Below are 24,826 nucleotides of genomic sequence, written 5' to 3'. Positions count from 1 at the left end.
ATATCAGCTTCTTATCTTCAATTCTCCGCCTGTGGCAGTTTCACAAACGAACCCCAATTGAATCCTTTTTATCTTGATCCTCTTTACTGTCTCTAACAGAAGCCAATGTAGGTGACATGCGCTTCATGTTTCTTCATATTACAAATCGAATATACTAGCAATAGATGTAACATATGTTTTTTTTGTTCAGTTTTTAAAGGTTTGCAATGTTATTGTAATTGATACTGTGTAAACATAGTCAAAAGTTTAATTAGCACAGCTTTAATGTACGCGTATTACAACTCTTTTGGGTTTATTTAATTTGTATGTATATATCTTTATAATAACAAAATAGAATACCACATTAATTATTTTAAAATGAGAAAATATTAAAAAAAACCTTAATGACATAATTTCAAAAATTCACGACGATTTAATTATTTTATTTGACTATTTACCTTCGTGGTCATCAACAAGTTTGTTTTGATGTCATATTTCCATATTAAAAAACCATTGTTGACAACACACAAAACCTATATTTATAAAGTCCATCTATGTTTCTATCTGATGTTCTTTCAAGGCACCACTTGCACACTTGCAGATGTTGGAAATGAATAAGGAAAATTATTGATAGCAAGGAAGATATACTATCATCTGGGATAGATGACGAGCAGAATGGCCGAATGTGAAAAGTACGGGTTTCAAGGAGTGCTTATTGGGACTTAAATTGATAAGCGACAAGCTATGCCTTTAAGGAGTAGACCAATCCCCGTTGAAGGGTGTAATGCAGTGTCTCTTAGTTCTCCCCCGCCAGTCTGACAAAAAACATCAATCGAAAATTATTTTGTAGGCCACTATTCCGTGCCACTAAAAGTGGAGTGGAGACTGTAGAGACGGTACTGCCTGGCTCAGGTCACTTACCTAGTTCGAAGATGTAGGTGGGTTTTCAATTTTGTCTCACGGGCAAAACGCACATTGAACCTGAAAGAGTTGCATGTCCTTATGTCCTTTACATTTACAAGAATGAACGTACGGACGAAACCCAACTTATCGAATGGTCATATCATAAGCCTTGGGCCATTTTTCTATCTGCCCTACCTATGGTCTCTCTCGGCCCATGATGCTTATGGGAGACTCTGAAATTTGTTCCGACGACTCCAAAGGCTAGCTTCCTCTCTATTGGTTAATTTTTATATTTAACAACAATTTACATAATACCATTAAGGAAAGAATTACAATTTCGTTAAGAAATGCGTATAAGAGAAAGATAATGATAAAATTCATTTAAAAAAACTGGCTTAAGAAAAATGTAAATAAAAAAAGTATTTGTTTAATAAGTTGACAGCAGATTATTAAAATAAAATTATTAATCAAGCGGCATTTAAGTCTTTTTGTTTAACATAATTTCTTGGCGAACGGGAGATTTTTTGGCTGAGCCCCCAATTCAGCCAGATTTTGTTTATTTATGCGGTTAGTGAGTAAATTAATAATAACTATACACCTGTTCTGCTGCTTCATCTAACGCCATTGAGAGTCTGGATGAGTTGAAAATATTTCTTCTTTATTATTTTAAAGGCGTGCTCTCCAAATCCCTCAGTTCCGAGAACAGCATTCCTATTGCTTTTAATGCAAAGCTTCCCTTGACATCACTGTATGGCTTGGCATACAAATAATTTTATTGTTGTGTATTAACCAAGGTATGCACAATAACAAGAGTAAAATTATGGAATGTTTACTTTGTGTAAAACAAATGTACAGAAGATTTATATTTGCTAACATATATGTTAGTTTAGTAAATGTTTTCTTTCTTTGTAAGTTTATTTTTTCTTTATTGCTCTTACTACGTTTCGGAGAAACAATCACTAATGAATTCTTCTCTTTTTTCGTTCAAATCACTTGTAAAGGGTTTTTGTTCTCTCTCCTCTGTGATCAAATTGTTAACAATTATGTTGTGTCGGTTGTTGTTGGTGCATAAAAAAAAAAAAAAAATTAAGAAAGTTCCAGAGTTTTTAATTATTTGCAAAAGCAAGCTTAATATTATCGAAGCAGTGAAGATTTTATTATACTGATACCATCCTTGTGTTCGCTTCGAGACCTTGAGTAACTTGTTGCTGGTTTCCGAAAGTGTCCGCGAATAGTGCTACAAAGTAGTGAAGGAAAATGTGGTTTTGTGTATTGGGGAGACTTTAGGTTGTCAAAACTCTCAATAGAGGCACCGAAAGAAAAAACAACGTTTACGAAAAAAGCGTCTTTTTCCGCTTAATTCGAAATTTACGAAAAAAGCGTCTTTTTCCGCTTAATTCGTAAGGTAGCGGTTTTGAATCTTTACGTTGTATTTAACAAAAGTCGCCCAGTAAACGATAATAGTAATAGTACTAACCTACCTGGTGCTACCTTCCCCGCTGCTACCAACATACGTTATTTCTGCTGACAAAAAACGGGATTTTTCCAAATTGGCAACCTATTGCCCTCTGGTGAAAGGCTTGCATTCTTAGACGAAACCAAACAACTTTGTCACTTGGAGAGCGTCAACACTTCGACTTTGCTTTCTAAACGTAAATCGTAAAGATATAATTGCCTAAAGAATACGAGAAGTAATTGTTAGCTTAGATAGACAATGGGCCGTATAGTTTGCTTATTATTTTCTATTTTTCTTTTTCATTGCATTTAAATAAGCCTGGTTCTACTTAAACAAAATGATGTTACCATAAAAAAACTAAAAAAATACAATTTTGACAAAAAAACTTTCACAAGACATGAACTATAAAGTTAAACATGTGCAATCGCTTGAACGAGAGACAAACACCATGAAGCAGAAAAATGTTGCAAATAAATGTAATTCTATCGGTTGTCAAATATACAAATATATTTTTGTATCACTGGTAGAAAATTTAAAATGAGTGAAAACACTACAGTGAGACGCGACCCATCGTTAGATACTGTAGGCCACTTTGCTTAATAAACTTGCCCATGTAACGAGCTTTCAAAATAAGATGTTATATGGTAAAAGGGCGAGAAACTGATGGGATTCGGATCTTTTTAATAGCGTTCGTCCTTGGGTCGAAACTCCTCCGGTTGCACGTTGAACACATCAATAAAAATAAACAGACAGACAGACAGACAGACAGGTTCAGAAAGTGATTCTGAACCGAACGTGGGTCTAACTCAAGTTCTTCTTTATTGCACACATTCGCACAAACTTAATGCACTCTTGTGCATGCAAGAAAATCATACTCAGCTCAGATTGACTATTTAAATAAAATTCGATAGCTTGTATAGTGACATGAACAACTATTCCTCATTAAGTTTATCTCATTATTTATGGAGAAATGACCCGCGCATAATGTAAATATACACTACAGACATATGCATACACAAATATAAATCTCTATTTGTATATGATAATCATAGCTTATTTTTCTATTATTTGAAATCAATCGCTAGCTTATCCGTCAAACGTGCAGGCATATAATAGATTGTTGCACAAAACACTAATTAGATATTGATAGATGGATATTATATTGACGTGGGAGAAAGTTATACTTATCCTATGCTAAACAAATATTTGTGATGCGAAATACAAATCATTTATATGCCGAATTCAACAAAAAAATCATATTGTAAAGCCTTCGTTTCATATTCTGCAATATAACATTCATTACGGAACAAAGGATAAATCGAATATTCCCCAAACTTAACAAGAAACGGAAATGAAAACAAGCTAGAACATTATTTTCGGTCAAGGCCAACCCTACACCATTTCCCCGAGTGCAGTTATTCACTCGTTTTCTTCATAATACGTCAAAAATTGAACGTTATTTTCACGCAAAGGTATACTTTCGATGAAAGCCCATGCACTGGACTTTGCCCATAACATCATATGATGTGACCCAAGTTTATGCATCTTCATGTACTTCCTACAAATCTTATGATTTTATAAAACAAGTGGAAACGATATTTTTTCTCCATATGAAAGACCGCTTTTTATGAAAATCCCTGTGTTGTTGTATGTCCAAGAAAAAAAACTATATGATCCATATTCTCTACCGTTTATTTTTTTTTTGTTGAATTGAACAAATTTTCATCTTATGACTTGGGCCTTTTTTGGATATAAAATTTCCCGAGAAATCTTTATATAATAATTACAATACAATCCAAAATCCCCCGCATTCTACATAACAACTTATGAAAATAAGAGAGTGGTTGAAAAAGTGGTCCGATCCGAACCATTTTCACCAGTGTTCGTCCGAAGGTCAATGTACCAAATTTCATCAAAATGTCTCGAAGAATACGATGTGGAGGTTAAACACTATGTATGGATAGACGTCAAACGGACAGATGGGCAGACAAGCATAGGTTGATTCAGAAAATGATTCTGAATCCTGCTTAACAAAGAGTGAAATTCTTCAGGCTGTTACAACCGCCCGCATAAACTTATCCTGTATCCCAAGTGTGGGGCGGAGATATAAAAGAATTAGTTTTCCTCAAGCCACCACCAAGATTTCAAGTTTTTGGTAATTCATAACGGGCCCTAATCTCATCAGCAGTTAACGAATTGCCTAACAAATCATCCTTTGGTATCCTTTGGTTCCTTAGCCACCGAAAATCCATTGGGCTTCTGATGAGTTCATACGCTTTTCTTATTTCGTTCATCAGTCAGTAACGTGAAAAGTTTGTGAAAGGATATCTGCACTCAAGATACCTTTCGCTGATTTTCGGTTTGCTGCAAGTGTTAACTTTCGAGCACTCCTGCACTAAGAAACAAATGAAATAAGAACGGCTGTGTGAGAGAGCCATTGCTCGGGCCATTGCACAGGCAAGTTACATAAGAAAAATTTATTTTCTTACCAAATTTATTATAATTTAGCGAAGAAGTTCTTGCTATTAAACGAAGCCGTCAAACCACAGACCGAAACCTGAGCAGCTAAAGAAACAAATGGAATCGATTTCATTATTTTGCGCTAATCAAGAATATGAATTTGTAGGGTTTACCACCACCATTATTATTGCCAAGCATTTGGTGATCGCATAAAAATTAAATCAAAATAAAGTTAAGGATTAAAGTTGCCCGGGGTCAGTCAGAATCGAATTAATGTAAATTTGTTGTTCAACTTCTAATGTAATCGCCCTACTGTCTATGCATGTTAAATAAGTTTTCAGCTGAAGCAAAATCACTAATATTTGACCTCGATAATTAAAAGCAAGATGAATAATTTTTGATTTTAAGAGTATATTAAATTTGTTATTTAGTTTGTAACGCCTTTGTTTGCGGCAGAATAAAAACTTTTAGGAATAAGTTCATCTATTTTTATTATCACTCTATTTGTGGATTAATTCTCATACGTAAAAACATGTTATACTAGCAGAGTAAGATTTGCAATAACAATTTGCAGTTAGCGTAAAAAATCAAAGGGAAATTCTTAATGAATATTTATATTAGTTATGTGCGATGCAATCAATGCTTTGGCAATGAGTTTATGGTTCAACTGCTATTGAAACTAATATTCGTTTTAACCCAAGCAGAGCTGTTTTATTTGCTTTTTGTGGTAAAATTTTCAATTTTTTCCTTTTTTTTTATCTCTATGTACATACGTTTATACGCCTTTCTCTATTGATTTTTTTTTTCTTCATATTTCTATTCTAATTTTTGTTTAGCATTTCATTTATATTCAAATAAAAGCGATGAACGTATCGAGGATGATACGTTGGCGGTTAAATATGAAGACGGCAGATGGTCGAAGCCGTACTATGATTGTGGCGGTGGCAACATATGGATGCTAACATATACGGTGCCATTCTTTGGTTATGAAAATGGAACTTATCATTTTAAGTGAGTATATGAAAAAACAACAACAACAACAACAACAAAAACATATAATCACATAAAAACTTGTTATTTCGTGTTTTAAAATCTTTAAGAAATTAAATATAAAACTAAATATTGAACCTATAAATAGGTTGCAATGCAATGGTATACGTAAGTCAAATAAAACTAAGCAAGAAGTTATGTGTGCTCCCGTTAGGTTCAACATTTGTGCACTGCATTTTACACTTAAAAGCAACTGAAGTAAACACGAAAATTGCGGAATATTTTGTCAATTGCAACGACTCGAGAAAGTCCTTGAAGACCACATTTACTTGGGATAACATGTTGGGATGCGACATGTTGAGTAAAGATTTGGATAAATAAATATAAAATGTTTGTTGGCAATCAAAAATCAAAAAAATCAAAACAAACTTTTCTCGACAACTTTCTTGGAAAGTCCGCGAAATAGAGCAGAACTAAATTTATTGCTACAACACTTTCTTTTCTTTTCTTTTAAGAGCGAAAATATATGAGAGAGTTTTAACTGTCATAGGAAGCTTTTTCCTTTGACGACTTTTTTGAAACAGAGCTTTGTAAGGACAGAAATTGCAATTATTCGGTTCGTGAAGAACACAGCAACTGTCCGGTGAACGGAGATTTGTCGCTAGGAAAAGAGAAAAATTTAAGTCAATTCAATCTACATTTCGCATGAAAAATATGGAAAAATGAAAATTATTGCGACTGCGATTGACTTAAGCTGTTGTTACAGTTCGTAAAGGGAATAAAGAGAAAACCATTATATTTCTATGTTCTTACGATGGATAATGAAAAAGAACTAAATTTAAATTCATTTTTATTCTAGACTTGTTTTAAATTCACCGTAAATCCGTAAACTAAAGTTTAGTTTAATAAAATAATGAAATACAGAATACACTCAAGCATCGCTTGCTGTTTTACTGAGTATATGCAAACCGTTCCAGTGAAACTTTATAAAAATAAGCAAATGGCCGATATACGAATTCTAGTTGGTTGCTTCATAAAAATGGAGGCAAAAAGTAATATTAATAACTGTGCGTATGCACAGAGTATTTTTAAATCTCTTTCCCTTACCATTTACTCTTCGTCTAATCCCACTGCACACTTTACGCAGTGAACATTGTTTAAATATTGTAAAGCAAACAGAAAAAGAATTATTATTAAAGTTATTTCTCTCAGTTAGCTTATAGTCGGTCCGTAGTAGTAGTAGTAGTAGTAGTGGTGGTAGTAGTAGTAGTGGTAGTAGTAGTAGTGTAGTAGTAAGTCAGTCCATTAAAAACATAAAAAACGAATTAAATTGAAACTCATAGATTTACCAGAAACACAGAGGTAACGGTATATATGTATATATAGATGTTAACATATATCTGCATGTATATGTTGTTTATGTGCATAGGAGAGTGCGTTTTATTGTAGTTGAAAGAACATCGAGTGTTTTCCTGTTTTCGTGAATACAAACTGAGTGCCACATCCGTTTCCTGTGTTAACAATGCTTTGCATTTAAGTATCGGGCGTTATGTTGGATATATACGTACATATATATATATATATATATATATATATATACATATATATATAAACACCCGCGTGCACGTACACATTCCATATTTTTTTATTTATTTACATTAACTTATGCACACACACACACACACACACACATGCATGCATATAGTTAATTATTAAATATTCGAATACATTTTATACATGTTGCGTTGAAAATGGCATTTATTCCGAGTAAAATAATATAACAAATTAACTGAAATAAAGAAGTAAAGGATTTATTTGCATTCATTTACCTACAAGAGTACAAAAGTTATCCGTTTCTTTTCTTTTTTCCTTTTTCTGCTGGCTACGAGTAATTACAAAAATTTCAGAATTCTTTTCGAAATTTCAATTAAAAATTTTCTTTTGCAATATTTTATTAAGTGGCTTAAAAAAGTATTAAGCCCCTGGCAAACGATGTTAGTAAATAGGTTGTATCGAAAAATTTCTTTAAGCTTCGCACTCAAAGGTGAGACATTGTGCCGTAAAACATCTCGCAAGACTACGTTGCACTTATCAGAATTTGTTTGGATCTTTTTCTTAGAACAAGATAAGTCATTAATAGCAATAGCCAGAAAAGTAATTCTCTTCCTTTCGTTCTGAAAATTTCAGTTCGGGGCGAGTGGTGAACCGAACAAAAAAAATCGGCAATGATGGCAGCAGTATCAGCGCCTGCAGAAATCTTACAAATTGTAAATTTCGTACACTAAACGCAACGAATACCAATGTTTGCGTTAAGCGTTAGCGCTAAAAAAACATAAAATAAATTTGAGAAAAGTATTAGCAATAAAAAGATTTTTGATGTAACCCTACATAGAATAGAGGGCGAAGAATGTAAAAGTTGCGCTTTTTTATGTGATTGTAAAGAAGAGCACCATTAAATATCATCGCATGCTTTACAAGCCTAGACATAGACACAAAATTCTTGTAAACGGTTCAAGTGCGAAAGAACTAAGTTTACCCAAAACAGATTTGAGTGGCAATGAAAGTTTGATGAAAATTTCAACTAAAATAGAAAAGCACCATTCGGACCATGCGACATGTTTCCTGTCCATTTATCCTCGCTTTGATGGGTCATTTAAACACATCTCAGCTACCTGTGGCAGTAGGGGTACATTTGCTTTTGCTTGATGTACCTACGATCGAAGAATCGACATAAGTCGATTTTTGACCTATATTTCTTCTCTCTCGACCCATTATTATTATTTTTTTTTTTTTCATATCTTTATTGACATTTTCACTATAAACATTCGAACAATACGCTCACCAAATAATACGATCAGTTCTAAATATACCCACCCCACCCCCCTCTTTTCTAATTCATGTATTTATGGCTTTTCAAGAATACATTGTTTAGTCTTGATCTATGTATATGACCATATGCGGCGTAAAACATGTAGAAGGACTTAAGGTAGACCCAATTTTCGTTATGCCAACCAATTCTAATACATTTTCTCAACCATTCTAATCTGCTTGTTCATCTCATAATTTTATGTTTTTTAAGCCGATAGCCTTAGATGCTAGTCCTTTTAAGAGTTTAGTCTTAGAATTTATTTCTCTGGCGAAATTAATAATAATAATAATATGTTCAACATATAGGTCGTGAGCTTTGAGTTATTTTTAGGAGACACCAAAATTTCGTGGCTATAGATCGATATCTATTGGAAACGGCTTGGACTGGACGTTTGTTATGGCCACTCCACATGTAGCAGCTTATTTTGTGAGAGTCATTGTATGATAAAAGCATGCAAATGCGCCGAGCAGTAGTATTTCAGCATGCTAACTGAGACAAATTTCGAACACACGCATCAATTTCTTGAAATCGCTCCCACATACCCCGCGAAAAATAAATCTGTGCATGGAAACAAAGTACAAAATCGATTCTATTCTATCAGAAAGAGCACACTGTTGGAAGAGTGCCCACTGTTAAGTACGCTACTCCACTTTGCTTAATACAGTTGCTCTTACAACACTTTCCAAATTAAAACCTAACATCGTAAGTGATCAAAAAAATGGCCCGATCCGAACGATTTTCAATAGCGTGAGGCCTTGGATCAAAACATGCCAACGTGCAATATTTTTATTATTAAAATATCTCACTTCAGGTTGAGCAAAAGAATATATAAGATGGACACACGGACAGACAACCTTGGGCCGACTTAGAAAATTATTCTGAATTGATCGATATCCCAAGTCCTTCTGAATGTTCCATACAACCGCACTAAGTTAGTATACTCTTGTACCACAAGTAGTGTAAGGTATTGTAGTTGAATAATTATATTAGGCGCAGTGCTAAAGGATATTTAATGCTTGTCCTTGCTCGACTATACTGTTTCTATTTGTTTTCTTTTTTTCGAAATTTCCAACTGTTGGAATAGAGAAAAGCTGCCTGGTAAATTTTCTTGATTCGTATGTCGATTTACAAAAAAAAAAGGAAAAAAAAATATCTCTCTCGAAATTGTTATTGCAACTATTGTTCAAGAAGACCATCTTCAATACAAAGCCATATAAACTATGACAAGGCAGGCAAGGCGTTGTTTTCCCTTGTCACAAGTGACAAATGAACACAACGGTAGAGAATATGGTGTTTATTCTCGAAAACTATATAAAAAGGTTGAAGCTTATCTAATAAATATTATGGATGACAGTGTTTCCGATTCGCCTTAGAAGGGCTAAAATGAATTATTTGTTCCTTTTCTTATTTAACATAGTTTCTTTGATTCTGTTATAGAAACCCCCCCTGTTTCGTCGCAATGTAATTTATTCAAGTCTGAGTGGCGACAATTTTATGCAAACAGTCACTGATACCATTCTAAGTCATTACCATTTACAGTTTACTTTTCCCTTGAGTTTAATTTGCTTATACATGGTTATGTAGCCATGATACACTATATGTGTGTGCTTATATTAAGAACATTGTTGTTGTGTTTAATGTATCCATTCATATAAATCCTTCTTTATGTACTTTATGTTGATGCAGAGTGATAACCGAGAAAGAAACTGTTTATAGAAAGAGTTTATTATGCGCACCATAAGCTTACATGAAAATCGTATGCACGTATTGTGCACATGTACAGTGTATACGGAATACATGCAGATGATAATCACTTTATACAATTGGCTTAAGTGGCTGTGTGTTACTAAAAGAAATGTATGTTGATGTACAAAATCATTTATTATGCATGCATGCATTTACACTCACTCATACAATGAAGGAATAGCGGTTTATTAAACGTACAAAGATGCCGCATCAAACATAAGCGACAATAACAATTGAAAAACATTGAAAGAGAGTAACACATGATATGAAAGAAGAAATGCTAAATGCAAATGAATTAGCTTAAGTCCTCGTGGTGGCTATATTCTCACAATAATCTCCTTTAATTCAGTTAAACATCTTTATGTATTCGTTAAGCGCAGATAAAGCAGTGCTTGTCGTGGACTAAATGTTTTCATTTTTTTTTTTTTTTTTTTTTTTTTTTTTTTTTTTTTTTTTTGTCATTCATTACATGCTGCAAATGCAAAGGTATCGCAAAAGCATGGAAATTGAATCCGTATACAAAACGAAACGCTCCATTTGGCAAAACAAAGATGGCGGTGATTAGTGCCTACACATCAGCAGCAGGGGCTTTAAATTTAAAAATGGTCATGGAGATGACAAGCAACATGTTTGGCAATCGAAATTTGTGATGATTAAATTTGGCATTAAAACCATGCACGAGTTTGTCGAATACCGGCCACATCGTCATCAAAATTATTCGAGAAAAAAATGATTATCTCTAAAAGATTCAGTTATCACATTTTCACTAAACACTTCGCTCGCCATCTACGAATTCGTCAAAGATGAATAGTACAGAAGGCGACTACATAAGAATCTTGACCACCAAAAGCCGGTGTTCTCGAATTCAAGTCTTAGACCGTTAGAGCATACCTAGTCGTAGCTATAGTTTTGGTCACTCAATAAAGACACGGAACTTGCCGTTTTGGCAGGCATCCACATTGGAACCACTCCTTCTCTGAGGTCTTCCTAACTCCTCAGCCAGGCTCTTTTGCCTTTGTGTGATTGGTTACGTCTCAAAAAAAAAACAACAACAACTTATCAGCTTAATACGCCTAAAATGTCAATGAGCTTTTGAATAAGCATTGGATGGACCAAGTTCTACCCAGGCTTTTGCTTCATAGAAAATTGCCACTTACTAAAAAAAGGCACGAGTCGTGCTTGTGATTGATTTTTTTCATCAGAAATCACATTCTAACCACTCGCCGAATTAACCTCGACATACACGCCGCTTATATGCTAAACTCATACCCCACGCACACTTCATCTGCTCCTTTGCTCCATAGGATCAATCTCGGTTATTGCGTTGTCGACACTTACATGCTAAACCCACACTCCACGCACACTTCATCTACTCGTTTCCTCCGTAGGAGTTTGCAAATTGCACACTTTTTGTGGTGGAGCTTCAGTGGACTATCTGGTTTGCATTCCTCCTCCCTCTTCTCCAAGCGACGTAGCTCTTTGGAGCACACTTAACGTCAACTTGTTCACTGCCCTCTAAAGTGCAGAATACTCGGCCACACCTCTAAGTAACTCATAGGTTCCCATTGAATATCGCTTGCTTGACATTCTCTTCCGCACACAGTGCACTGCTTGGCTCGCGTTGCCGATCAAAAAGTGTGAGTACGCGAGTACGTGTGCCTGTGTGTGGTTGTGTATTTGAAATCTCTATCCAACCAGCAAAATGAAAGAGGCGAACTATGCTCTACATAAAGATTAACCGAATTATCTCGTCCGACATTTTCAAGGACGTCTCTGTCGGACACACTCGGTGATCGTGCCAATCGTTACATAAAGTTTGAACGAAGCTGTCCTCCATAGAATAGATGAGTTTCGTTGAAATCGCACATATATCAGAGCTTTGTCCCCATGCTTCGTTTGCAGCGCACTTTATATAAAATTATAGAGAACTGCCTTCTATTCCCGATATGCATAAGTGTTTTTAACTCTTGTTTGCGATACAACGATTTTATTTTCCTATAACTTAATTCCTATATTTGGTTGTTTATAGTTTGTTTTTATTGTTTATATTTTGAATTTAATTTATTATTTACATTAGTGTTGTTATTTTATGTGATAAAATTCGTACAGATATGCGAAACATAAATGAATAAATAAAAAAAAAAGTTAGCGTTCACCACGCGTAACATTACTATTGCCAATTAGTCGTACACATACACGTACATAAATGCAATTATAACGTAAATAAAATTTTCATATTACTACGAAATGTTTTGATCTGGAAAATGGAAAACATAAAATTACGAATAATAAAAGTATTTATTATTAATTATTTTTTCGTAAAAATATAATGCTTATATAAACGTAAACGAGGTGTGTTCAAAAAGAAGGTGACTTTACATATTTCTTGAACAATTTTTATTTACTGATCTGATATTATTTTTGTTCCCGTGAAAATAATGCCCCTGAGACATAATACACTTGTGACAGCACTTTTTCCAATCCTCGACATGGGCTCTCTAGTATGGTCTTGAACTCTTTTAGCGATACCGTCTTTATTTTGTGAATCGTGGCAAAACTCCGCTCTTTCGTGAGAGGGAGGGGGCCGGACAAGTGCGGTGAACACGATGGCTAGAACGACTTAACAACGACTTCCGAGTTAGTGCATTTCACAATTCCAGGCGTTTTTTGCATTTTGTTTCATGCAAACGGCGCATAACTTGAAGACAATATTCCGTGTCGACCGTACGACCTCTTGGCAAAGAGCCCACAATACCCATCACGTCATTGCGAGCGAAGACAGCAGTCAGCGGAACATTCACATTAGACCGAACTTGGCGTATTCTTTTCGGTCTTGGCTCTTCTAGCCGCTGTGGCGTAATTGGGCTTCCGTTTCTACATCATAACCATATACCCATGTTTTGTCACGAGTTATATGGCCTTTTCGAGTAAATCTGGATTGTCATTGTCGTCATCGAAGAGTTCTTGAGCGATCCCAATTTGGTCACAATTTAGCAATTTCGGAACAAGCTTCGTTGCCATAAGTTTCATGGCCAAAACATTCGTCAAGATTGCATGGCATGAGCCAACCGCTTTATGAACGTGCGCAACGACGTCTCTGACAATAGTTCGACGATCCTCCGTAAGACTTTTCGCCGCTTCTTCACCGTCTTCACGTTCGACGTGTTGCGGCGTTCAAGGCGGCATCGTCATTAACATTTGCACGGCCTTCTGTGAAGAGTTTTTATCTTGGAAGAAATATTTGTTTTTTTTTCCTCAAAGCTGACTGGCCCAAATACCACAGCCATCATTTTAAGTGAGTTGGAGGGCTTATTTTTATGTTTCACACAAAATTTAATACAGCTTCCTTGATGTATTTTTTTCGATCGCGCACCAAAACACGTCTAACTTTTATGTCTGTCAAAACCAAAGAAGAAATGCACAATGGCTGATAATGTTAACATGCGTTCAAAATTTGATAAGTCACCTTCTTTCTGAACGCACCTATTAAACGTTTAATTCTTACCCGTTTCATGAATAACTTATCTACCGCGTAAAGCAACGGCTAAGTGTATTTTATTTCCTCATTAAAGGAAACAATTCGCTTTGTTGTTACTCACTGTTTGAATGAATTCTTCTAATTTGTGAATATTTTTGTTTAAATTTTGCAAATGATGTGAACCTATACGACTCATAATGTTCACATCCCTGTGGCCGCGATAAGCAGATCTTGTAATTTTTATGCAAACATTTCATTTGTTGAGTATTTTCCCATAACTTTTCGCTTTATTTTGCTATTTGCAAATGAATCCTTAAAGAATTTATATAAACCAATGTTTCTTAAGCATTTTTTCTCTTTATTTTCTTTTACTATTTATTTTGTAAGTGTGTGCGAGAAGGTAAGCATTAATACAAGTGCATGCAAACAGTTTTAAGAGCTAAAAGACTTCATCTTTCACGTTAAAGTATTCAAACAACAAGCAACAGTCATGAGAGCGTGAATGCTCTCATTTCAATCATTAAAAGAACTTATTAATGAAACAAATTCATCAAATATTTTACATGGAATGCTTACAGTAAGAAAGTGAATGTTTGTTGCATAAATTACATATACAAGGCAGGTAGAGAGTATCAAGTTACGAAATGCCGTAAATATTACAATGAAACTAAAGGTAGAATATTTTTCTTTTTTCATTCTTTATTTTTTTTATTCTTTATTTTTTTTTTTATAATGAATAAATGCAATACGATTTTTATAATGATTGAAAATGTTGAATTTTTAATTTAACTTGTAATTGCTAATTAACATATTCAACTATTGTATTATATAAAGTCACCTTTAATGATAAAACGTAATGGTTTAATTCGATTTGCTGTTAAGCTTAAGGATGCTTTCATATTAAATCTGAGGTATAGTATGAAACAATTGTATCCTGCAGGAACTTTCTACGTAAACGGTATGAATTAAAACATGGATAACCATGAAATAATTATCATCGTTAAGTGATGCATTTTCATACTATTATGTTGGCTTTAAAGCACACTGCTTGGCAATCATGGTATATTAAATAAGCGATGGCCTTAACGCATACTTTATCCTAATTAACAATTAACTCAGGCAAATAACTTTTCAATTTCATTTAACATGTAATTAAAAAATACAATGACACGCATAGACAGACAGACATACTTATAATACAACACACCACAAGTATACCATGATGTTCTAAACTAAATACAATTAGATGGCAATACTAATACAGGTAAACATTGTCTCCGTTCTTAGTGCCGAGAGGCACTGCGGCTGACTGTCGCTCAGGCAGCGGTCTTCGCAACCCTTGCCGGGTGCGTTATGTTTTTGATCCATCAACGAATTCTCTACATTTCGTCAAGGATGCTATTCTGCGGATACATCCTGGCAACTCCTTCAATTCTAAATAGATTTATCTATAAACATAATTTTTTGCTCTTACGCTTACGCGAAAGTCAGTTACTGTTTATTGCGGTTTTTCCCTTTGTTCACTAAATTATTCCTATTAAATTTTTGGGTTCTGTAGCAATATCTTTGATTCCGTTCTAAGATAATTTTTTTTTGTAAGTGAATAAATAAATGATTGAAGAATTTTTTCTTAATAATTATTATCACAAATTTTATGGTCCCTAAGGGAGAATCCCGTTTGCATTTTAACCGCAAAGAAAGGCCCTCGATCTTATCTCTAAACTGATTTCATGTGCGAGGAGAAAACTCGTTGCTCGTTTAAGTTCTTTATTTATGTTCGAAATTACGTAATATTTTAATTACTTCGTCATTGTATCTATCAGCGAAGGACAAGGGAGGGATATGTTCATTTTCTCAAAACTTTTACAAAAATCAAAAGAAAGCTTCATAAACAATACAAGGTGTATATATTCTAGACTACTATCATATGGTTTAAGCCCGTAAACATTCTCCGGCCCGTAAAAATGAAGCTATCGACTTAAAATTTGGCACCCGGATTGGAAGTTCCTGCAGGTAGGTTAAAAATTGACTTAATCGCCTACAGCACTACATAGAGCGAGGACAGTTCTGCTTCTCAAAAGGAATAAAAAATTGGTTTTCCGCTTATCCCTTATTATAGTTTCTGAAAAATACGGTATACAAATTCTTCGGCAAATTCATATTTGGAATACATGTCCATATGTCCGTCTTCTCAACTCTGTAGTACCTGGGGTAAACATTCTCCAGTTCGCAAATAAGACGGTATAGTCTACATATTTGAAGAAGAATTTTAAAAATGACCAGAATCGGTCAAACTACAGCAACTACTTACAACGCTCATACGCCTATGTAACAAAATTAAAAAAAATTATGAAAAGTTGTCAATGTGTGGACGAGGAAAGATTTCTTTATTTTATGTCTGCGGGAATCAATGTATTTAATGTTTATTATACTCTTAAATTTTATTACATTTTATCGAATATCTTGACTTTATGAGCAAACGATAGTCAAATAAGACCTGCAAGCTCGGCAGTGTTTTCTAATGAAGTAATGATTTGTTTGTTCAGAAAAACTTCTTATTCTGGATTCAAGTTTTAATTAAATTTACTATGTAATCAATTTATATAAACAAAGATATAAATAGAAAAAGATTGTTTCAACTTTTAAATCGATTTGTTGAAACCTAAACTCTAAGGCTATAAATTTCCAATTGAAAAACTTTCTTGCTAACTCGGGAAACTATCACGTAAATGAATTGATTTTTTGAATTGAATTTTGTTCCACCTTAAGAAGTGCTTTGAAAGATGCACAGACAGGAAGACACACAACTATAGCTGAAAGGGTTAAAATCTGCACCAGGTCAGCAATACATGAAAGTTATGGACTCTTCTTTGCGTACTCAGCATACTTTTCACTGCTAATTAAAACATTGACAACATTTATTACGCATTATTTTTCATTTATCTTAAAAAAAGTGAAAGGATGAACTTAAGTAATGAAAAACATTTTAATTTAATCGCCTTTATTTAAGGAATTCATTTCTTTTTATACGGAGGGGTATACCCTTTCCATCAAATGGTTTGCACAACAGTTAAGTGTCAAGAAGGAAGCCTAAGAGATCCCGTAAAGTGTATCCTGTGTTATTCTTCAACATCAACTCCTAAGCCAATTTAAGTCTGTCTGTCTGTCTGTCTGTCTCTTTGTGCAAAGTATGTAGTAAACCTTCCCCCATAAGTTACATATATATATTCCTTAAAAGGCATCAAATTTGTAAAACGATTTAAGCAATCGGCTTTTAATCTGGCACAAATTTGAAATTATTGCACGCAGATTTGTATTGAAATTGTGCCAAATTGGCCAAAGGATACAATTACAGTACAATACAGCTTGAGATGTCCTTTTTTTTCAAAAATAAAAATATTTGGTTTTTTTGGTGGCTCCTTATAAATCGTAGCAGATAAAACGATTTGAAAAATTTTCATTTATATTCTATGAGTACGATACCTGTCTTTTCGTCCAAATTCCAATTTGTTATATGAAAATTAAAAATTATCCTGATTCGTCTCTAAACTCTCTCTCGAATAGCAATGAAAAAACTGAGAAAAGCTCGGAAAAATTCAAATATTTTTCTGATATCATGAATATTGATTTCCGGCTTATAACTGACATCATTCTTTAGCGCAAATGTTTGCGGGCAAAAGAGCCATAAACACATTGCTGTCAAATAGTAATGTTTAGAAAAAAAAAAACTTTTTTATTTTAATAGATTTGACGGTGTTCAAGTTCAATTTGACAGTTAATTACTTTATTTGTCTTAGTTTTTTTTTACTTCCCTAAGAATATATCAAACTTTTCTAACACAAAGCATTTACATCTATGCTCGCCTTAGAGAAGAGAAATATATTTTTATTGATACTATGCCTCCTCGAGTTTGCAAACAAATTACTTGTAATATCTTAAAGAGCACCCCGGAAGAAGGGCAAGGAAAGAAGGAGAAGTGATAAGAATTTTTCTAGAAGCAATTTTATTACTTTTTTTTAGAGATGAGCTTCTGCCGGGATCGCAAATTCTTATCACTATTAGCCGAAAATTCATCTTGTGAACAATAACAAGTAAGAAAATTGGATTCGGGCGCCACCGAATCTTTTATACTCATCACTTTTATACTTATCTTAAAGAGAGTAATAAAAAGGAGAAGAACTAAAGTTTCACAATCTATAATATAGAGTGGGCGCGGCTGATTTTTGCATTTTCGATATAAAAGTGACAGACAGATGGCCGTACCGTCGGATATGCTGAAACCAATTCAAAATTTGACAGTGATCAAGAATAAAGACATGTTGTGAAGTGTATGAAGTTTCTTTATGTGCGTTGCAAACGTTTTAACTAAATGAATATACTAATCCATCATCTTTTGGTAATGGGTATAGAAGGCGTCTTCTCTGCCTATATCCCAAGTAACAGCATTTCAGAGTCCCTGCTTGGATCGAATCTCTTTCTCTCTCTCTCTCTCTCTCTCTCTCTCTCTCTCTCTATGCATTGCTTTATCAATACTTAAAGCCTCGAGACCTGTAAGTTGACTCGTAAATTACGGCTCCTTAGCTAAGGTAGACTTATTTTTAGATGTATCTTGCTCACTTTTTACTGAAGTTTTACATAGTTCCCGTAAGTGTTTGTAAAATGTCTTAGGCCACCTGCTACGAATTGCAAATAATATATATTTCTCCGCATTCAGGACATGGACCTGAATGGATTCCACCTATTTTCGAATTTGAACACTGGCTATCTATGAAAAGTGTTTAGGTCTAAGCTTAGATAGATAACAACTATACGGACGCATGGACGTACAGATGAGGTCATATTGGCATAGAATCTCACAGTGATCAAGAATATATACAAATATACCCAGTACATCGTATATAGCGTGTACAACAAGCCAAAGGGCTAATCTAGAAATGTCCCTATTCTCGAAAAAGATTGGTGTAAAAACTAACTAAACTAACTCTGCCGTTTTGATGCTACATCTCAGAAGTTATATGAAATGATCAATTTTTATATAAAATATGACTCAAATTCTTGAGTCTCAAAGTCTCTTCGGATCGTTCGTAGGAAAATTGTTTTTGAATTTTTTCAACAGCCCTCGTAAGCACTTTAGTTAGCTTGGTTCTGCGTAATCTTGCTTATTAACAGGAAAATATCTCTTTACCTTATCGCTTTCCTTTAATACCATTTAACGTTTAATTACGATAATAAATTTACTTAAACACATTTATATAAATTATCAGAAGTAGTTAATACGCATTAGCACCCACAAGCGTAACGTCTTTACAATTTTCTAATAGCTTGCGAAATAATGCTGGCACATATAATGCATGACGACATACGTAGATGCATAGATATACGCTTGCGGGAAAATAAACCTCATAACTCCAATCAACAGCAAAATACATATACAAAGAAAAACGGCTTTAAACGGATCTTATATAAGCTCCTTAGAAAATTATTCTTTTTCTATTCAACAACTATTAAAACTTGTCGTATGGCTTACATATTTTTTAAACAACGCAAACAACTGAAAAATTCACTAGTTTTGAATTTGTTCGTTATTGTACCCTACACCAAGCGTGATATATATTAGAAGAACTAAGAATAACTAACTGTTTTTATATCGAACACATTTATTGTACCGAATCGATCTAAACTTGTCTCTCTGTCTAGTTCTCCTGTGTTCCACCTACAGGCTGCAATTTTTGTGATAAGATATGTTAAAGTGACGTTTTTTGGCTCAGGGACGAAAGCTATTGAAAATGGTTCGGATCGTCCCAGTTCTTAGATCATTTTCCACATATTACCTTATATTGTGAAGGGTGTTTGTTTGTTTTTGCTTTAATGAGGCCATTCACTGAGGAGACATCTTTTATAACTACAGCAGGGTGAGGATCAGAAGGGAGTACGGAAAGAGAAAGAGATAGGGAGGTGTTCATAACCTAGCGGGTGTGTGCCGATAGACGTAAATATGATTTTGTCGGCTAAGCCGATTCAAGAACAAAATAAGCCCTTCAACACTGAAATTTGAACCGACGTGCATTCACTTCGTAGCCGCTGTTCGTATTCACTCATAACTCGGCTTAGTTCTGTCCTTCTCCTGTCTTGCAAAATTTAAAGTTCACTGTAATAAAATATTATACGAAAAAGACTAGAACGAGTTATTTTATTGAAGGTATTGTCCAAGCCCCTATTTCTTCCGTTTTTTACATGATTGCCAAAAGATTGCGATTTTATTTTCATTCGTCATAATATTTGACTTATTTAACCCTTGCCACAACACGTGTCTTTATAACGATTCATGCCAAAATCTGCCTCTCAGGCGACCAGCGCGTAAGATTAATATTAGAAATCCCCCCACAAGTTAATTTTCTCCAAAAACAAAGGGTCGCCAAAACATCTTTCAAGCCAATACTAATTATTAAATATATTTTTTCTCTTCAAAAAGCAACACTTAATCAAACGGCAAACACGGCTGAAGGCGTGATTATCTCCCAGATTTTTTCATTGCTCTGCAATTTACGAAAGTAATGTGACTACACCAACCATGCCTTGCCAACTAATCGTTTGAAGGTTGTGCTATCAACAAGTCATATTGGGCTGTCAACAGTGTTGCCGCTTGTGTGTCCGGCCGGAAGCGTATTGAGTGATTTTTTAATTACCACAAATAGATTTTCGATTTCTTTTCGCTGAGTTACGAAATAAGAGAAACTGCATATGTAAAAGCAATCATAGGCAACGTTGTCCTGGTATTAAATATTTAATTGTGCGATTTATCTGTTTTTGCTTCACAGATCGTGACTCATTCGTAAAGCATTTAAACTTTAAATATTTTCATATAAGTTTCGCAACAAAATTTGCGTTAAATTTTCTGTAAATCGTTTCCTCTTTGCGTGAAATACAATTTTTCTCAGGGCATCTGTATATGCGGCGTAAAATGAATGGATTTGTCCGTAACGAATGATTTTACTCATGGGTCAGAATATCGATCGGTCTGTGACATGACGAAATCATGTTAATTTACATCACTTTTAACGCGCATCGCATAAATTTTTTCTTCACAAAAATTCTGATACGTTGTCGATGCAAGTAAAACAGCTCGTGTTACCGCTAAGAGTACAACTGTTGATATGAGTTTTCATGGTTTTTTTTTTTTTTTTTCTTGTCTGAAAAGTCCTGCTTTAACAACAAAAAAGGCCGGAAATGTTGAAAAATTGTAAAGTATTTGTAAAGCTATAAAATAAATACCCGTGAAAAAATTTTTCTTCTCTTTTCGTCACCAGGGAATGGTTGGTAAACCACCGTTGGTATGTATTGTGTAATATTCCCAAAAAATATCTTTCAAAAAATATTTAAAAAGTAAAATAACCTATACCGCTTCCCTTAATCCAACAATTCATGGAACGATTTTTTAAAATAAGTCCTTACATTGGAAGTTTTCAATAGCGTTCGACCTCAAGCCGAAACAATTGCAATTAATTTATCGAAGGGATTCGGCAATCCTTGGTGTTCGTTGGAAAAAACATATGTTTGAAATTTTGAACCACACGGGCAAAGGCTTAGGTATTTTAAAGCGATAGTAAGTCGATACTATTGGTGAGTGCTCATCGAGCTCGGAATAGTATTTGGCTTAGTAGATACGCGTATTAAAAAGAAGATTATATAATCAAACAAATTTTAACAAGCTGGGGTTCTGACCGAATGTCAGGTTCTATCACGATAAACGCTCAGTACGTCAGTTATGCGTTGAATATCGTTTAAACTGGAATTTGTCTATCGATTTCCATTATCGACCATATATTGCCCTTAAATAATAATTGTAGCGACGACCTTAGCTCAAGCCAAAGAGATATTTCTCCCAAGCGATTGCTTTCTACTGACAAGTGAAAACACTATAGTCAAGCACGGCTCATGGTTAAATACGCCATAGGCTCGAAGGCGTTATAAGGAAATTGACCTATCCGCAGCTTGTAGGTTGAACAAAAAAAAAAACAGGGCAGACAGACAAGCTGATTCGAAGAGATGGCTCTGTCCCAAGTTCTTCTCGATGTTGCATACATCCGCACAAACTTAGTATATCGTTGCACAAGAAGTTGTGTATGGTACAAAGAGAAGTCATGAGCAAAATAATTGAAAAGTAAAAAAAATGATTGGAATTTTCATATTACAGACCATAAACCCTGTCGGATTTTATTTCATCAGTTTTTATTTCTTGGCTCAGATTTGCTGTTTAGAACAACATATACTAATTTAATTAAAATAAATCAATCAGTATTTGCGTTATGTTCTTTCAGTGGCATTCATTTTCATCTTTCTTTTGATGGTAACGATTTAGTAAAGGATACTAGGAGTTGCCTTTAACCGTATACGAAACAACGAGAACAAAGTTATTCTTAATGATTCTGCATAAAAGGTTTGTTTGTATACTTTCGAAGACCTTCATTTCAATGCCACCGCAATCATCTTTTTATAAGTTTAACTGCTTAATGCTATAGATTATGGTTATGTTTGGCAAAGAAGAACATATATAATAAAGGGAAAAAAAAGAAAAAGGAAAAAGTAAATAAATAAATGTAATATGAAAAGGCATAAAGAATGATTTTCTACCTTACAAAGTATCGTTTTGCTCAGCCTTACGACCTCTGTAAGCCAATTACATGCAGCATGCCCCGTCTTGCCGAACAAGCAAAAATATACCTTTACCTTTACAAATGTACAGAGCAAGAAACCATCATTATACAATATTTTCTTTTACATGCATCTCCCTTCTTCCTCTTTTGTTTACCCATTATTTCATAGAATGTAATGATGCGTGTTAAAAGCAACAAAAAAAATAAAAAAAATGTTTTTTTGTATGTTAGCTTTATTATGCTATTCTTTGACAAATTATGTCGAAGGAAATTTTCCCGTAAAATGGGAAATTATTTGATATGTGAGCGCAGTCGGAAGTGAGGAAATTTTTTCTTCGTCATGTTATCAATAAGTTAAAAGCTCATATTTGCCTACAAACGCCCCTTTTTTTTTAAATTTAAGTTTAGATGTTGATGTACAAGCAAATTGTAACGGACTACCAAGCCAATCAAATAACAGTTGATAATTGATCCCTTTCTGTAGGTCATAAAGGGTAGATAAACATATATTAAAATACTTTATGTGACTCTTATCGGGTTCATCTTAACTAATATCGTAACAATATGCTGACAAATCCACAATAAGCGAATATCATGTAAAGGAGTTTTCGGATTGCGAATCGACTACCAAAAGCTAAACAAAAGTAGATCAGTCGTCGAATCTCATGGTTAGAGTACAAATAAGTTTTGGAAGATGTGCAGTAGAGGGCCTTCTTGGTATTTAACAGCATTGGTCCTTGGATCAAAATCTAATTAAAGCGTCCTCGTTAGGCTTAACTTTTCATTCAGCCTTATCTTGTCGAGATGTAAACAACATAGTTTTTTGGAATTTCAAATATGTCGACTAGATCGAAAAGTTTCTGCTTCTGAAAGCTATACTCTTCCAATCTATCCTTTGGAATTTCCCAGCAATTTTATTATTCAAAACCACAAGTATGGCTCCGTGACCATTGCGTGATCCAGGAATATCTTTTGTATCCAACTGTAAGGAAAAACGTAAGTTATACCCGCCCATATATCATGACGACCAAGATACCTATTCAGGATTCAAAACCCACGATTTGTATTTAGTAGTAGTGGTAGTTAAACTGGGTGTAGTACAGTGTGAATAAATAAGAGCATTATGGGAGATCGCCAGCGCTCAGATTTTATGCAGCTGTATTCTTCAAGTAATTGCTCGGTCCGACGAACACTTGTCTCAATCAGCGAACCATGGCCCGTCTGAACGATAGCGATGCGTGCCATACAAAATTAATCGAATCTATTGTAAATGACTTTAATTAAGCATCAAGTCGATCCTTTGGTTATTAAAAGCATCACAATCACAATCACGGACGGAAATAGACATTAGGAACTCGATATCTGAGTGTCCTAAAGTATTACAAAAATCCGATATCGAGACTATTTGTCTCGAGTATTTATTGCCGTCATTAGCCCTTGGATTGCCGCCTTCATGTTTCTCTAATGCCTATACAGTGCAGCAAGAGTTTGTCTCAAGTCGAGTAAAACATAGCTTCAGCTACCGTTAAATGTTTAAATATCTTTGAAATGTTTAATTTTATACTCAAATGTACACTTTATGTAAACATTCAAGCTGCTCGTCTCTCAACATTTCATTCACACTTCGTGCTTGTGGTTTAATTTCTCGTATATCCACATCCAAGTGTACATCTTCACACATATTATATTTATAACACATTTTAGTGTATGCGTACTGTACTGTTCTCTGTGTGAGTATGTACTTTATGCGATATTCATGCATGACTGGGTTGACAGTTTATATTCTTCTGTTTCGCCATTCATAACAAATTGGATTGGATTTCCACATTTTTATTTCACACATTTTTCGACAAATATTTTTTTATATATATATGCGTTCTGTGTTTACATTTGTATAAAACAAAGTGAGCAATATTTCATATTGACTGGTGTGAAAGAGTTCATTTCATGCTTTTACATATATATTTAACTGCTCAATAATTAACGTACATGACGGCAGAGTTGAAAGAGTTGACCATAAATAAATAAAAAAAAAAACAAAAATAAAAAATTCTTTTCATGCCGCATAGAAGAAACGATCAGAGAATCTTGTGCGCTCAATTCGTGTTGCAACGAAACAAAAAACCGAAAAAAGATTCGTCATTTTCAGGCGAAATGTTTAAATGCTTGATGACGGAACTTAAACATGATCGTATAAGCACAAGTGAAGAACGCTTCTCACATCGCCAAATAAGGACGATTGAGATAACGTTTGATGAATATTTTATGCAAGATGGAAACCGAGTTCGATC

At 34.3% G+C, this 24,826-nt stretch overlaps 1 protein-coding gene across 1 annotated transcript in view; it reads left to right on the top strand.

Moving 5' to 3' along the window:
• LOC119635783 overlaps positions 1–24,826 on the top strand; it is an 83,150-nt gene that overhangs the window by 22,312 nt on the left and 36,012 nt on the right. The window contains exon 3 of the mRNA XM_038030787.1: positions 5,635–5,809. Within this exon, the coding sequence (XP_037886715.1) occupies positions 5,635–5,809 (175 nt within the window). The remainder of the gene's footprint in view (positions 1–5,634; positions 5,810–24,826) is intronic.

This window comes from Glossina fuscipes, unplaced genomic scaffold (genome assembly GCF_014805625.2).
Source record: "Glossina fuscipes isolate IAEA_lab_2018 unplaced genomic scaffold, Yale_Gfus_2 27, whole genome shotgun sequence".
Lineage (NCBI taxonomy): Eukaryota > Metazoa > Arthropoda > Insecta > Diptera > Glossinidae > Glossina > Glossina fuscipes.
The sequence above is the reverse complement of the archived record's forward strand: the minus strand, read 5'-3'. Positions and strand labels throughout refer to the sequence as shown.